Raw genomic sequence first — 17,306 nt, forward strand, 5'->3', positions numbered from 1 at the left:
AAGTAAGCTTAATACAGGGACTTTGTGGCCTTCACCAATTTGCCTAGCTGGTATCTGCACCACAGACTTCAGCCAAAGGGGAAAAAGAAGTGAAATTTAGTCCTCAGAACTTCCTCCAGGTATTCAGAATAAATCACATTGGGACAGATGAGGTAGCCCCAGCACCACCACAGCAGCTTCAGGGAAGGCAAAAAATTGCAATACTGATTTGGAGGAAGAAATCAACCAAATGTCAATGAGACATTCCTTCCTAATCCTTACAGAAAACGTTAAATGCTGGGGTTTTTTTTTTGCCTTTTTTTAATCTTCACTTAAGTTTAGCCCTGTTACAGTGTTTGTCCAAAAAAGTATTTAATATATTCTACGTACAAAAAATCTAAGGTCCAAGGACTTTATAAAAGGATTTGCTACATGGCTTGAAGGACCAGCCAGCAGAGAGGACAGGACTTGGTGTTTCTGGGCCTGAGGCATGATCCCCTACTGCCCAAGCGGAATGCCTCGGATCTGTGTGAGGCTCTGCATCAAGAGCCCTGTGCATTCCCCGAGGAGCATATTCCCCAAGAACACGTTCTAAGCTGAAGTTTTGCCTAACATCCCCGGTGGGTAATTTAAAAAAAAAATAAAATGCAAGAATTGTATTCAAAGCTTCAACTCTTGTAGCATCCTACAACTCATCTCTCTTTCTGCCTAAACTGTAGCTTTTTTTTTTCTCATTTGTAAAGAACACAGAGCATTACTTCTGTGCTTTTCTTTTGGCAGGGGAATTTTCAAACCAGGCAACACATACTTAAACTATATTGATACAGAAATTTCTGGGAACATTTCAAAAGTTGAGTTTCTCTGGAAAAATCATCTGGATCATGTACACGGAGGTTGCATGGGAGCTGAAGAAGTCAGAATAATATCTGGGGAAAACGGAAATATGTGAGTACACAATCTTAACGGTGGGATTCTGTGGGTCTGGGGGGAAAAAAACAGCAAACAAAACAAACAAATAATAGAAAAAGGGAAAAAATACCCAAAGCACCTTTGCATGGTATCATGACCCTTAAAACAAGTAGGTTTAAGCACTGAAAATAAGGGCCTAATCCAAATTTCGTGGCAGTACCTGGGTGTTTGGCTGACTATGGTTACTCCCACCAGCTCAGCACTGCAGCCAGACTTCCCCAAAGAACAGAGATATCAAATCTGAAATCCTATGGGGGTGTAGCCCTGAACTTCTAAGAAAGGTTTTTCTCTTAAATTGCTGTTTCATGTGCCTACATCTCCATGAACATGTAGCACAGCACATCAGAACCAGCTCTGCACAGTGCCACAGCACGCTTGCCTTGGCAGGGCACTTTGGGCTAACTCCTGCCCGACCCCAGGGACCAGGCACCCACCAGCCCCTGCAGTACGTTATGTTCAGTTCTGGAGCACACCTCTTGGTTTAGTTTTAACCAAAGTAAATTCAGCTGATGTGTCCTGACACCGCTCTGTCATGTAAACCAAAGTGTGGTAAGTGGAGAAAACGAGTGAGAGATTCCTTTCAAAAGTGCACTCCTCGTCCAAATTAAAATGCTGATGGAGTCTGAGCATAAAGGCAAACACATCTTACAATTTAATAATTAGTCACTAACAAGTAATTCTTTAAAACATCATTTGATAACACACACTTCTTGTTCTGTCTACTAGAACTCATGCTTTGACCTAACATGGAATAAAAATAGGATTTATATTGATTATCTTGGGCTGCTGCTAAGAAAATGTCCCACTGTGCTGAATAATATTTCCTCAAACTCTTCCTCCCTTGCCAGGTCTGTGTTCTGCAGCTGTGGAACTGTGCAGCCGAGCATGTGGCAAGCCCTGGCGCTTTGCTGAGGCTCACCGAGCAATGCCGAGGTTGTCCACCATGGCAACCCTACCGACTGCAAGAGGACACTTCTTCAGTCAGCAGCAAACTAGTAACAAGGCTCCTTCAATAAATTATGAAAAGAATGCCCAGCCCACTCCAAAACCTCTATTTCCAAATGAGCATTGTAAGTTTTTCTCGATACAGTGGAATTACACTTCTGTGAATTCCAGTCACAATGACAGCTAACATGTACTTTACTAGAAACGCACACATGCAGTGTGATTATATTTCAGAGTCAAGGAGGAAAATAATGAAATAGGAAAAAAAGTCCTACCCAGTTCCCCACTGAAATACACTTAATTATCTCAGGACGAGCATCCAAAAAGAAGCAACAATAACAAAAAAAAAAAAAAAAGATGGGGGAAAAAGAAAAAAGAAAGAAAGAAAGAAAGAAGATGACAAAAAGAAAGAAGAAAAAAAGAAAAATAAAGAAAAATAAAAAGGGGGAAAGAAAAGAAAAAAGGGGCATAGACAGCTAAATTCTCTAATAGTACCTACTTACTTGTTCAGGAAAAGGACATTTTCATGCTTTCAGAAGCATCTGATTGCTTCTATCTCAGGAGACTGAGGAATAACTTTAAATATAAAAATAATCAGGGTTTGAATGGTGTTGCCTGATGTCCTTTCTTCCTGAAGAACACATTTAAACAACGTTTTAGCAGCATATCCAAAAGACTGCTTAGGAGCTGGGACTGCATACCAAGTGGTACAGTAGACCTTGAGAAACTCTACCATCAAAGTTCACCATGTGCCAAGCAGGACGGCTCAATGTACCGCAAAATATTTGATTGTTGCTTTTTTCCTGGGGAAGAACTCATTGATGTGCTCTATTCGGCTCTGCTGAACACTGGGTGAGCTGGGATTCTTTGTCCATACCTGAAACAGGCATCTTTTTTATCAAAACTATGTTGCACTATTGAGGATCTTCAATTTTCTGGCAGCCTTCAAAGCAACTATTTTTACTGGTGAAGCTGAATTTTCCTCCTCTGCCTTGCCTTTCTGAAGCCACTGAAGTTGGGCCTGAGCTGTGTTATTTGCATTACTACATGGCATTGCCCCCCCAAAATTTTGGCAGCTTTTTGATCATACTGGTTAACAAAAACAGACTACTAACAGTTATCAGCATCAGCCAAAATAAGCTAAGATTGTTTCTGTTTTAATACACACTACCCACAAAAATCCTTTCAGGTTTTAATTGCCCACTGAGGTCTAAGACTTATAGCTAATTTTTAAATCCAATGTGAGGTTTATCATTTGGGTGCAGAAATCCTGTGTGTGAATCACATTGGGCAACTCTGTTATGTCCCATCCAAACAACTCGCTATTCCAGAACACTTCCAGTGAGATTTACCAGAAGGTGTTAATGAGATGCGTTACACAAGGTTGAATGAGTGTTGAACAGGTGTTTCAAAATATACAGCAATAATTTTGAGATGTCAGAAGCCAGTCACCTCCTATGAAGTCTGCCAGAGGAGCTTGCTTAGGAGGTTTGCGGCAAGCTGACAAAGCAGCTGTCTATCTTCGCAGACTCACTGCTTCAGTAGCCTTAACCTCTCCACCCATGCAGAGTAGGATCCAGACACCATCCTGAGCAGGGAACTCATCCTCCTCTACCCCTTGGGGAAACTCCTTAGGCAAGACCCCCTTCTTGCGTAAGTAGGGACTCCCCTCTTCTGTGCTCCCTGGAGAAGTACAAAACAAGCCCCTGGGTACTTCAGCACAGTTGGGAAATATTTGTAGCTAGTAATTACACCATCTTTAACATCCTTCATAATTCAGGCATGGCTCTCTGCCCCACAGTTGCACACATAAAGGAGACTCAGGGAGGGAAAAAGGCGGACTTATTTTCCCTTTCTTACAGTCTTTCTTACAGCTGAAGCAAAAGAAATTTAAGTATTTTCTCAGGGTCACAAAAAAACGTGCAGCAGGGCCAGGCACTGGGTTGGGTCGTCGGATTTCATGATATGAGACAGCAGTGCGAGCAGTGCAACGTAGGCCACCGCTTCCCCCAAGAAGGAAGCAATGTTCTGTTGAACTCAAGATTTCTATAAAGCCCATCCCTTCCAGCCTCCATACTTGGCTGTGCCACTTTTGCAATTCTAAAAATAAATTTGATGGGTTTATGAGTAATAAATCACATTACTACTTTTGACAATACAAGATTTCATTTTGCTTAATTTTAAACTATTGATTTCAACAGCATTCTGACAAAACATAACAGCTCATATGGGCTGATGAATTCTGCTACAAATGTCATCCAGCTGATTAGACCACTTAAAAATATGCATTTTCTCACCCAATCAGTTCAGCTAAAAATAAAATAGAGCATTCATTTCTTCCCCTTGTGTTGTTCTGTTTTCTGTTTTTGTCATGTACTGTTTCTTGAGCTAATTTTCATTCTTTGGTAAACATCAACACTGCACTTTGCTAATACATCTATAGACAGAGCAAGAGAGATTTATTTTTATGAGCTAAAAGTGAAAAAAACCATTGACAGCAGATCTGTGTTACTGGTAGCAAACAGTCTTCCTCCTGTGTCCTTCTGTATTTAAAAAAGAAAACTGTTTGAAACCTTTGGATACTATCAGTTTGTATTGATGGAGCTCGTCCAAAAAACGCAAGGGTTTGATATTTGGCAAGATGATCTGCCATTGACAAAGACTGCAACAGGTAATTCTTTCATAGCTCCACAACAAGCCAGCTTTTTAGAACAATTTAAATTGCATCTTTAAAATGTCAAGTGAGATTGCATCATTTGATAAATTCGGCTATCATGTTGAAAGGTAGCTTTCTTTTTTAATCAAACGTGCTTCATTTGTCTAGGGCTTTTAAGGACATATGATTTGCATTGTCTTTTATGATATTTAAATATTCTGCAACACTATGAGTGCTTCAGAATTAAAATAAAAATTTCATGTAATACTCCCTAAGCATTTGTTCACTACAAGAATTATGCCAAAGGTAAATGAGTAACGAAGCCATTGTAAAGCATTCAGCCTCGGTCCCTTTTCCCTCTCACGATGCTCTTTTGGCAATGGGGTAAGGTACAACAAACACACATGCAAACAAACCTCTTAAATCTTTTATAGAAGAAGGGAAAAGCAATACTAAGTAATCCAAAACACTAACTCTCTGCTCCACTTACATCATCTGTATTTACTTTATATATAACATCAGAAAAATAATTTTAGAAGAAAGAGCGTGCTTGTCATAAAGTGATGTGTGCAGGTAATGAGAAAACAAGGACCCTTTTTGTCAGAGCTCTCCATTAACAGGAATAAAATACCCTATTGCATAGCACAGCAGACTCTTCTGTCCAAAAAGTACAACCTATCAAAATGTCCCTCATAAATATTTGTGAGCACAGTACCAAAAGCATAAGAATAATTAAAATTAATTAAATAGAACTAATAGGCAGAGACCTCAGCGTTCAGTTTAGGCAGTCATCCCTCTTCCTGCTTCTGATCCTATCTATTTTATTTCTGTGACTTTTCAGATTTTTTCATGCTACTCTAATATTCTAGAATATATTGATAAAATCCCTGTAAATGAACCACAGTATTGTAGGAATAAGCCTACCAAGCCCTTTTGGTCTTTCACCTTTGTTAGAAATGAAACTTGGCAAGGGTCCTACACAGAAAGCCTCCCCAGTGCCATCATTCTGTCTTTAAGGCTATCTCCCTTCTGATTATATCATTTTATAGCCCAGCCACTTTCCAGCATCTTTCCTTATAGAAACTCCATCATTTTCTCCAGGTAAAAATATATCAGGCTTTTTTTTTTTCTGCTCTAGATGATCTGTATTTCACGTGGTACCAAATGATTTTTTTATTAGTTTTTGTTTCTCTCTTCAGGTTGTTTCCCCAAGAAAAGCTAATTCTTTTCTGCATAGTTGCATTTTGATTAGTTTTGCTGACTTCTTCCTTTACATTTAATTTAGGTTAGAGTCTTTATCCTTGGCATACCAGAAGTGAGTGAAATTATAGCGGCTCAGTGCCTGAGAACACACATCCTGAAGGTACTTCTGGTAGATCTGAGGTCTGGTTTTAATTTTTTTTCAGCCCACAGTTGTTCCATACTGGTTACCAACCCACCTGTAAGGTCACATTGCCCGGGAGCAAGTCTATTTTCCCAGTTAGCGTTCTTGCAGGGACATCGCCTCACTACCTGCTCTTGCATTTCCTCCTGGATATTCTTATAGCAAAATTATTTACCTGCAGTTCCCCCACTCTCTTCCCTCAGTGGAAATTTTCTTACAGCAGGATCCAATTCTCAAATGTGTGCCTTTTATAGAGGAGGTAAAATAGAATCTTTGGAAAGTGATTTTACTGAGACTTTAATGCAGTCAGGGCATTCTGTGTAACCCCTGGCTCTAACAGTTCCAGCTGGCAGGCTCCTGGGACAAAAGCAAAAATGAAAATCTTTGTGCATTCCCAACATTTATTTGAGTTATTCTTCCAAAACCAAAGCTCGCTGGGGTTGGAGTTGCCACTGGGAGGGTAAACAATTGCTCACTGACCTATCAGCAAATCAATCTACATGGACTTTCTACCAAACTCATAGCTCTCTTCTACTTTTGTACTAACTTCGTAATTTCAAATAGTCTCCAGTTATTCTGTTTCCAATAATTAGGAAGTAGATGTTGATAGCATGACCAAATCTATTATTATGGCATATTTCCAAGATAAAACAGAGCCAATAATCTGTTCTTTATCATTAAGTATCAAGGATCTAAAAACTTCCGGAAAGAACATGCATCATCACCAACCTTCGCACAAACAGAGCACGCCCACACTGCTGTGCTGCAGAAAAACACACCCCTCCTCCCAGCTACCGCAAGGTTGGATGGGGCAAGCGTCTTGCAACACCGGAAGCGTAAGCAATATGTGAAAATACAGGCTGGCATTGGTGTCAGTCCCCTTTCCACCCCATATTTTTTCCTTTTTTTGACACTAGGAAAGCTTGGGACCTAATGAGGGAGATGTCCAGAGCCCTAGACAGCTAACTTTGTTCTGAGCCACTGGTCTGTATCCGAGCTGTTCAGAGCCACTCTTTTTCTGATCTAAACGTTCAAGAAGATTTGCATTTGCCTCTCAATCTCCAAGGCAAAATCTACAGTTATTCCCTTTTATTTCAGATGCATCTTTAAATAAGTTTAATATTATAGCGTTAATAGAAGATCAAGCATTCAGAATAGCGGACTTAATCCTATTCCCTTTAATTCTGCCCATTACTTGTAAAGAAAGCCTGGCTGTCCCTACCGACTCCTCTCTGTCTTCGGTTACTTTCATCATCTGCTCTAAAATTCTGCCCTAGTGTTATTTCCTTAAAAGCATACCATGCTCCGCAAGCCTCCAGCTCACAAAACCAGAAGTTAATGTTATCATGCTTGCTTTGACTGATTTAATTAGCAGACAGCATGTATTATAGAAGGTCATAAAGATTTATCATTTCCAAAATATTCTTTTTATTGCTGTTGTGCAGTACTGGAAAGGATACAGTAAGGCAAATTGGTTTTGCCTCTATTCAATATAAGATTTGTTCACTTGACCAGAATGAGCACCTTGGATCTAGACAATAGGAATAGCAAGAAAGTCTTCTATTCATGGCTCTGCCTCTCAAAGAGTAAAGGTAAGATTCTCCGATAAGGTGAGTATTAGCAATTCTCTAGCGGATGGAATACACAAAGCTACTTCCAGATGACCTCCACTCAAATGAAGAAATTTGTTAACCATCTTCAATCTAAAATTGAAATGAGAAAAAAAAAATACTGCTTTTACAATTTTATTCACTTGTATTTCTATGAAAGCCTTGGTAATTTATATATCGCTGCACTTGAAACACAGTTGCTGAGATTTCTTTGGAGAACATGATTCTCAGTGAGTGTTTTAGACCCTTTTTTTCCTACCTATGTGAAGGCCAGAATATATTTGTGACCTTGATAATTCTCAAGCTAACATTTATAAAACCACCTGCATGTGTTCACTTGCATATCGTCAGAGGCAACTGAAAAGCCAGCCTTTTCTTACTGTCCGTAAAAACCTACTGTTCCTCTTAAGACGTAAAACCAGACCCAGAAAAACTGTTCCTAAAAGAAGCTGGACCTCAAAACCCTACAACATGAGCTAGAAATTCTTTTTACTGCTAATTCCAACTTGTCATACTGGCGTAAATTAATTTAATTCACACCTTTGTGTATTCCCTCTGAATTACACCAACAGTGAAACTGTGTTGAGAATACATATGGGCCCCCTGTATCAACCAGGTTGCCACTTACCAACATACAGAGCAGATCAAAAAGTAAACTAAAGAAGTTAGCAAATTTATATTCTTGCCAAATGCAGTTTTCAGCTGTTTGTGTACATTTGTCCCTGGAGATATTTTTGCAAGCGTGGACTTCTGTTTCAGTTTGTAACTGGGGGTGGGGGGGCTTGTTGCCACTGTTTTAACACTCACACCCAAAGAACTAACTCTGTGGAAAGTCCAGCAAAGTATTTGGGCATATCCAGAAAACCTGGTCCCCTAAAAAAAAAAAAAAAAAAACCAAAACATTTCAAGGGGATGTGATTTTCACACAAAGATGTTCAGCAATTTCTGGAGATGTTTCATCATTAATGGAGGCACTCGATTCACCAGCTGCTTTCCATTTAACTTACATGCCAATATTTTGATAAATGGGGCACATGACATTCCTTATCTCTTTTCTGTGGCTCCCCAACCTCATTCCTCCCCAGACTTATCTAATGAGCTACACCATCTGAGGACATACAGGTCCCATAACTGCTGCAAATTTCTATCTTCCAGTCAATGAACATAGACTAGACTATAGATAATTTCTTATTCGCTAGATCTGTTCTGTCTTCTCTTAACTTACACACTTGTCTTCAGTGTAAGCAGTAATTAAATATGAGATCCAGTCAGTGACTAGCCACTGATTCCTCCAGATTCCTCTGAGACTTCTTTCTAATAATTATCATCATATATGGAACTGGCTTGCACCACTTTACCAACAAGAACCAGACCCAGATCCAGACATTCACATAGGCGCCATGTGCTACAAGGAATGACAGACACTTTTGACTTGGTTTTTACAATGGTTAGCAGGCTGAGTGTGTTAGATATAGCTCAGCACATGGAAAAACATATTTTTGGTGTTATTTCTGAAATTACGTCTTCTTTCAGGCAATGCACATATCTCAAGACCACAAACTGGCTTCTTATATGAACTGTAGATTGAACCCAAGTAACTTCCTGCCCTTAGGCACTTGAATCACTCCTTGTATAAGGGTGACAGTCATTCTTATACAGTTGCCTGAACAGGTGATTATGGCATCACCCATCCTGTAGATAGCAGTGTAGTGACTTGAGGCCTTGCCCAGGAACTGAAAAACCTGGGTAGTGACATAGTTGTGATGCACAACCTCCAGAGCACAGGAGAACCTGGGACTTACATGATGTAAAGCCATTACAGAGCAAAAAGATTAATGACATTATTATTATCATCCTATCCTTCTCCTCCTGACACAATTCTGAATTTGAATGGCTGTGGTTTCTCTGCCCTAAGCTGATCACAATATTGGCAGTAGATGCCAGTTACATTCAGAGCATGCCAACCGATGAGAGAGCTTGATGCAGAGACACCTAATCTGTGAATCCCACATGGCCTAAGAGGACATTGATTAGGCAAAATGGTAGTGAGTAGACAAAGCTTGAGGAACCTCACTAGAAAAAGCCAATAAATGCTCAGGCACCTACATTGTCCCTAAGTTGTAAGACAATTTTTCTTACTCCCCCCTTTTTAAAAGAAACTAGCCTGCTCTCTGTAAAAAAATATAAACAGGCTTGATTATATGAAAATGCACAAGGGTTTACTTCACCAGGCACATACGTCAGACAGATCACAAGCAGAGAGCTTGTGACTTCCAGCGAGTGACACAGAGCAGCGAAATTAAGCTCCTGTTCCGAACTGCCCCGCAGAGGAGGCTCAGCCCATCGCCTGCAGCAGGAGCTTACAGGTAAGCCTGGCACTCTGGCTGTGTGGACGTTGCGTACAACAATCCCTTCGAGGACGAGGCTCATCTTGCTTTTCTTCAAACCCATGACAAAACTTTAAGAGGTGAAAACTTTGATGAATTAGCTACGACAAGAGACAAGAAAAGGCAACATCTGTTATATTCAGCAATAAGGGTATCATTCTTACAAAGGTTCTCACTCACCCACACGAAGCCTATAATCAGACACCGTGTGGGCAGGTCCGCACCCACCGTCGTGGGACTGATTCCAAGTGAAAAGAGCCAGTAGCAACCAGGATTTGACAGGGAGCTGGCTGAACAGAGCTTGCAAAGCAGCAACCCTTTCTGCATTCAGAGTGGTAAGTGGCTGAAAACTCGGTAGGGCTTTTGGGCAAGCATCCTTACTAACTGCTGGTTGGGGCTGGAGGACAGCAAGGACTCCTGCTTAAAAAAAAAAAAATGCAGGCTGAACAGTATGGTCTGAATTAACAGGCGTAAAGCAAAGAGCAGAACTCAGAGTGATCCTGAGGAGAACCTGGCAGCAGCTACAAGGCTTAAAACTTTTCAATTCCAGGAAATCCCAGTAGGAGATGAGAATTTCTGGGCTGTGATAACGTAAAGCAGCTAGGAAAACAGAGTGGCCTCAGTAAGTAATTTAAGACTGAATACATCCCTATGTTTTTAAAGGAAGAGCAAAATGAAGATATTTGCACATGGAATCTGGACTACTTCTTTAAAGGGAAAATGCATGAGAACACAAATAACAGCTGAAATGAAAAAGGATGATAAATTAGGCTACAAAATTAAGCATTATCAGGAGCACTGCAGATTTAAAGGGAGAATGGAAGTGGGGAAGAATTACAGAGCTGTTATATGGAAGAATGTGGCAAACAAGATGTATTATGGTAGACTACCATATACAGATAAATTTGAACTAGTCATCAGCAAGGGTTATTCTGCACTTCAGAAATGGCAAAAAGGAAAATAGTGTTGGTCTTAGAGCTGACTAAATTTACCAGCAGCCTAATTATGAAGAGGAACAGTGAAGGTCCTTCTGGAAAGAAGCGGCCAGATGGTGGCTGCAAGTCAGCTGAAGGCTCCCTGGTTAGCACAGCATTGGCACAGCCACCTCCCAAAACTGAACCACATTTGTTGGTTTTTACAACGACAGTCAGATTAAATGATCATAATTGTCTCTGTAAATTTAAATGGATGAATACTAGTGTAGGGTCAAGGTGACAGAGCAGATACTGCACAAAGTCCTGAAGTAGGAAGCCAAAGACTTGATATTTAATAGGTTTTCTTTACTATTATCTTGCAATTTCTTTAGATTGTTCACCATTTCTAATCAAGTGACCTAAACACCTTAAAAGCCCAATTCTTACTGCATCCTCCAATGATGAACAAATATATGTACAACTCTGCATACTCACTAGCCTTTTATTGGAGTGCTTCCCACATTAAATGCCTCAAGAAAAGTATTTGCATCACTATTCTGAGTCATTATTTCAGGTTAATGCCCTAGTCCTATGTCTCAGACTCAGTTTAAGAGGTCAGTAGATACTCAGAAAACTCCATTACCCAGATCAGACAATATATGTGAGTGCTGCCTTGCCTTGGTATTACTTTGTGTTGGGTGGTTTGGAGAAGGAAATCTACAAAAGGTTCTGGACATCTTTGCTCCACTACAAAATTGATTTATCTAATGTTAAATTTGTGGGTTTCACAGCTATTCAATTAAGATCAGTTTCCTCCCTAAAAGCTGGTGAGCTAGCAGGAAAGGAGACTGGCTAATTCCAAGATGCTCTTGTACTTATTATTACTTGTTTGTATGGAAGCAGTGCCAAAGAGCCTTCATCCGGAATCAGGACCCTACTAGGGGTTATTTATGGGGAGGAGCTGGAGGTTAAATTAAGTCTTTTATCAATTATGCCAATTACTCTCCTACCTGAATTAGTACACCATATCACCAGCACTTTGTCCAGTACTGTGCTACCAGTTTTCAGTATTTGACAGTCTGGACAAATACTGTGTCTGGGCTACTGAATGGGGACTGTGTCTGGAAAAGATGGCATTCTTTGTATATTTTTAAAGAATGGGTTAGACAGCCTCTATGAAATTACATTCAAATAAAACAAAAAAATTATACTGTACTTTCAGATATTTGTATATCAGTAAATATGTACATGATCCCCTTTTACAGTAGTATCTTTGGGCCTCATATTTTTATTTTCCTTAGTTTCTTTTACTGTTTTGGGTAATGGTACAATAGCTCAAAGCCATACAAGAATTTGCTGAGAGAACAGGAAATTTAACCTGTAACTTGTACACCCAAGGCTTATACACTAAACTCTGGGTGGCTTCTTCTCCTTTGTGTTGCCTTTACAATGTTTACTGAGCGCTGTGCGAAACTACTGAAAAATATGAAAGGCTAAAATAAACCACTGGAAAGACAGAACTGGCAAAAATATTCTCTAAGTACAGTGCCAATGAAGGAAAGATAGAAAGTATAGTTGGAGTGGTAAGGCAGGAAAGGATGGAAAAAACCCATAAACAGTGAAAAATAAAGAGGCTTGAAAGAAAGTAAAGAACTTAAACTGCAGTAGATAAGAGGGGAAAGCAGACCTGAAAACTGGAAAGACCGCGTAAGACTGAAGGGACAGAAGCTGCCATGCTTAGCTTCGTCAACAGATGAAAATGAGCTAGCACTGCAGATTGTTACTGCAGAATGAGCTGTTCCTGCTCTACCAGTGCTTGTTTTGAACATAATGATATTAACAAAGGCTGTTCCCCACCTTGGCATAGGTTGCTGCGGTGACCCCTTCTTGTGGTTTAACCCAGCAGGCAGCTGAACACCACCCAGCCGCTCGCTCAGTCCCCCCCTCCCCAGTGGGGTGGGGGTGAGAATCAGAAAAAGAAAGTAAAACCCATGGGTTGAGATAGAGACAGTTTAATAGGACAGCACAGAAAAATAAAATAATTATTATAAAAGAATATACAAAATGAGTAATGCACAATGCAATTGCTCATCACCCGCTGACCGATGCCCAGCCCATCCCCAAGCAGCGATTGCTGCCCCCCTGGCCATCATATGGTATGGAATAGCCCTCGGACCAGCTTGGTCCCAGCTTCTTGTGCACCCGCCAGAGCATGAGAAGCTGAGAAGTCTTTGACTGGTGTAAGCCCTGCTCAGCAAAAACTAAACCATCAGTGTGTTATCAACATTCTTCTCATACTAAATCCAAAACACAACACTATGGCCACTACTAGGGAGAAAATTAACTCTATCACAGCCAAAACCAGGACACCCTTTGACTTCCCATTTGGCCTCTTTGAAACACAGGATGTTTCACTTCCACAGGAAGTGGAAGGCACCGTCTAGGTCATCGACCAGCATCCATGCCACTTCTCACCGTCACATTAAAATGTGATAAAGCTCCATCTTAAAACTAGCTGTGCTTTTTGCCCTGTGGCTCCAGATGGATGGCTGTTTCAGGATAACCCACTAGGCTTCATTTTATCCATGGCTAGTTCTTGTTCTACCACTACTGCTTTAAGTATTCACCTCTCTTCTGATCTCTGGTTGTATCTCTGGGGAACAACCATTTACACATCATACTCCTAGACTTCTTGCTCTGCATTCCTTCTTTCCCATCCTTATGATGATCCAAAAACCACCTTCTCCATTTTCCCAATATCCCTCTTGAACTGTGTATGCAGCACCAATGAAACCTCTGTACTCTTTAAATAATACCCCCACCTGTATATTGACTGCAATATATTTTCTGAAAATACTGTTCTCCCATCTTTATATGTGGAAACAAAGCCTAACAAGTTAACTGGCACTTCAAAAGTCACTAGTAATACGTTAGGAAGACTTCAAAGGCCTTTTCAGTTATTGCTCCCTCAGCAAATGTTCACCTCCATTCTGTGAGTATGATATGCAGTGTGACAGCATTTGCTTTCCCAAATGATAAAAAATAATTCAGCATTCATGACCTGGACTTTTTATTTACTAATCCCTTAGTCCAGATGTCAGTATGAACTCATGTTCAGCAATACCAGTGTTGAAAGCTGGCATAGAGTATAATGCCAGGAACTAATTCCTCTAAAATGCTAATCAGTGATGATCCATCACGAGCAGTGAGTAATTATAGGGTCAAAAAACACAGCTAAAAAACCATGGTCACAGCTGGATCGTGATGTGATGTGATGGTGCAAAGTAGCAAGAACTGTACTTGTAACTCCAGGAGTTGCCTTCTAGTTCTTTGCCGTTACAGTCTGAGATGCAATAATTACTCAATTTTTAAGCTACTTAATCCATGCATTTAATTTTTAATCTACTTAACCATTGTAATAGTGCATATATATGACCTTAATTTCTTAACCAGAGTATCAAGTATCAGAGCAGATCTTATTAAAATCTAAGTATTATGAGACTTAAAATGTTGATCTTGTAAGAGTGTCATGTTAGTATGTCATGTAACAGAATTCAACTACACAATTCTTTAATGGTTTTTCACCATTTTTCTTTCACAACTGAGCATCCTGTGGAGAGTTTCATTATTCTGCCTCCGGCTGATATTGGACTGAAACTCCACAGGTCGGAAATTCCTCAGGTCATTCATCCTTTTCTTCATAGCATTTTTCTTCAAATCACATCTCTGGAATTTTCTTACTAATCAATAACTTTACAAAAAATTGTCAATAGTTTTTTTTTATAGCTTTTTATTTTTTTAAGGATCTCAGCTATGCGTTACCAAAGCCCAATGATTTTGGAACATGTAGCTCCAGCAGCTGTTCTATAGCAGATCTAGAATTATTGTCTGAACAGCGTATCAGCATGAATACTATTTTTGGTGTGAACACCACCAGCTAGTTTTGGCAAAGAGAGAAAAAGAAAAGTGCAAAAACTTCACTTCAGCTACATCATTGCCTTTTGCTCCATTTTATCTAGTAATAGAAAAATTAAAAGGATGCAATGGTTTTGTTCCATGCATGTAATATTCCTTCTTAATTCATGTCTTTATTCTACTGCCCATAAACGTACATGTTGGCGTTGTCATTTTCCTTATGAAATCTGTGTGACTTACAGCTATTAATTCTCAGTTACCAGTATTCACCTTTTTTGTCCTCTTATATTCTTCCAGTTTCTTTCACTTTACCAAGTTGCCTGCAGGTTTTTAATCTTTTTCCTATTACTTTTTTTTTTCAGCGTAAATCTACCCAGTCTTCATTAAAGAAAACAGTGGCTGGTTTTTGTGCTGTTACCGCTCACCAGGAGATAAGAAGGTTGGTAAGAGAATGGTGAGTAACATTCTTAGCAGTTAGATAAAAAAACATATCTTGTTTTAAATTTAAAAAAAAAAAAAAATCTCTTTACTGCAGTGAGATTATTAAGTTAAAAATGCTGATAATTAAAAACCCTGAAATTCAGGCTTACTTCTCACGAATAGTCTGTGTGTGCGTGTTCGCGTGCATGTCCTGAGGAAGGTGTGTGGGTACATGTGTGGGACTTGAAAATACATTGTTGACAGTCATCATGACTTTCTCATATCTCACAAACCCTCCACTAGTGATTCATGGGCCACAGGTTGAGCAACAGTGTCCGGAAGGTGACTTGATGGCCTATCGTGAAGGTCAACACTTCACTTGAAGGTCAGTGTAGGTTTTATACATTAGGATGCCAGTCTATGAATAATTGCAATTTTATTTTTTTTTTCCCTGAGCTGAACAGCAATTTGGAAATATTTAGTGTAGGTTTTGCTTCAGAAGTGCTTGTCCTCTGTCCGTGGAATATAACAACCGAGCTCAGGGTTCAGCAGCCTCCCTGCCAGCAAGACTGGCTAGGCCAAGATCACGTTCACAAACAAGTCATTCCAGTTCCTCTTGTTCAGCACTAAGCCTCTTAAATTCCCAGTGAAAGAATTTTCCCCCATCAAATTGTATGCTGCCTCAACTCTTTTTACAAAGACATAATTTCTTAACCTCTTTGCAATCTTTTTGTCATTAAGTTAACATAGATCAATATAGAAAACCTACCCCCGAAAAAATTATCTCCTACCCAAACTACACCTCTCTTAATAACAGAATGAAGCAATATTCAACAAAAATATAAAATAAAATATCTGCATCTTCAATTACCTAGCTACATGTTCATTTCTATTTTCTGCCTTCAAAGGAAGAACCTCTGAAAGGAAACTACTGATCACTTTTATTTGGCAACACCCTCCCGCATTTTCTAAAATCATTACTCATTATCTGCCTTTCAGATTTTGGGTCTGAAAAGAAATTACACAATCCTTCCTGCCGTAGCATGTGGACATGGACTGTAGTGTGTGACATGGACTACGCATCTGAGTATGAGAGCTCTCCATTAAATATAAACAAATCCCACTGAGTTCTCCAATTCATTTAATGAGCCACATCTGTGATTTTCCTGCACCATCATCAGGTTCTCATCATGATGATGGGTGGTACTTGACAGATATTCCAGCTGAACGGAGGTGCTCCTTTTGGCCAACAGTTAGGACCTCTCTGTTCTTGTCTGTCACCAGCTGCTTAGAATAAGTCCTGATCCTTTTCCCTCGTACTCGCTGCCAGACATCGCCTCCACTTCCCACCCTCCTCAAGCAGCTAGTTTTCTTCTCTGTTAACTACATCAATGGATGTGTTAGACTTGGGAACAGAACTGTATTTCCAAGGACGTTTCATGATTGCTCTCAGCTCTGCACTTCGCAGCTCCAGCTCACTGCTGAGATGTTCAGCCTTGCTCCTCTGCCCTGCTGCATAAACAACGAGCGATTACCACACAGGGACTTCACAGCTAATGAGAGAGTGCTCAGAGACGCAGTCTGCGCTCCCACCTATCCCATTTGGCTTGGTTAGGAAACCACATCCCTACAGCCATGTAACCCAACTTCCACCAAAAAAAGCACATAGGTGGATCGCGTATGCCTTCTGTCTGACATTGGGCACACAAACTTCAGTGACAAATTCTGTGAAATTCCCAGTTGTTTCTTTTTTGTTTCAGAGAGCATTTGGTAGCATCAGTGACCTTTGGAGCACTGGTTTTCTAGTTTTTTCACATTGCCAAACCTCTAAAAATATCCCTTGGAGACAGTTTCCCACATAGAAAGATTTATACCTACTAAATTTACCATTTTTTCTTAATTCCCTCTAATGATCTATCTCAGCAGTGGCCGTTCAAAATCTCGGCTTTACAAGAAAAGCAGTATGTGGAAAATGGGAGGTGGGTGCTTCAGGAAACACCTAGAAGAAGAGGAGATTGAGAACAGTGAATGAGGCAAACAGGAGGGGAGGAGAATGGTGAAATACATGGAGCCCCTGCCATGGGAAAGCCAAATGAGGGAAGTGCAGAGGAAAGGAATCTGGATAAA

At 40.1% G+C, this 17,306-nt stretch overlaps 1 protein-coding gene across 1 annotated transcript in view; it reads left to right on the top strand.

Moving 5' to 3' along the window:
• The window catches only part of LOC104128605 (pancreatic lipase-related protein 2), an 18,934-nt gene extending 17,074 nt beyond the window's left edge, over positions 1–1,860 (top strand). The window contains exons 11-12 of the mRNA XM_035896897.1: positions 760–924; positions 1,797–1,860. Coding sequence (XP_035752790.1) covers positions 760–924; positions 1,797–1,860 — 229 coding nt within the window. The remainder of the gene's footprint in view (positions 1–759; positions 925–1,796) is intronic.
• Positions 1,861–17,306: the final 15,446 nt, after the last annotated feature.

This window comes from Egretta garzetta, unplaced genomic scaffold (assembly GCF_000687185.1).
Source record: "Egretta garzetta isolate BGI_Z169 unplaced genomic scaffold, ASM68718v1 scaffold486, whole genome shotgun sequence".
Taxonomy (NCBI): domain Eukaryota; kingdom Metazoa; phylum Chordata; class Aves; order Pelecaniformes; family Ardeidae; genus Egretta; species Egretta garzetta.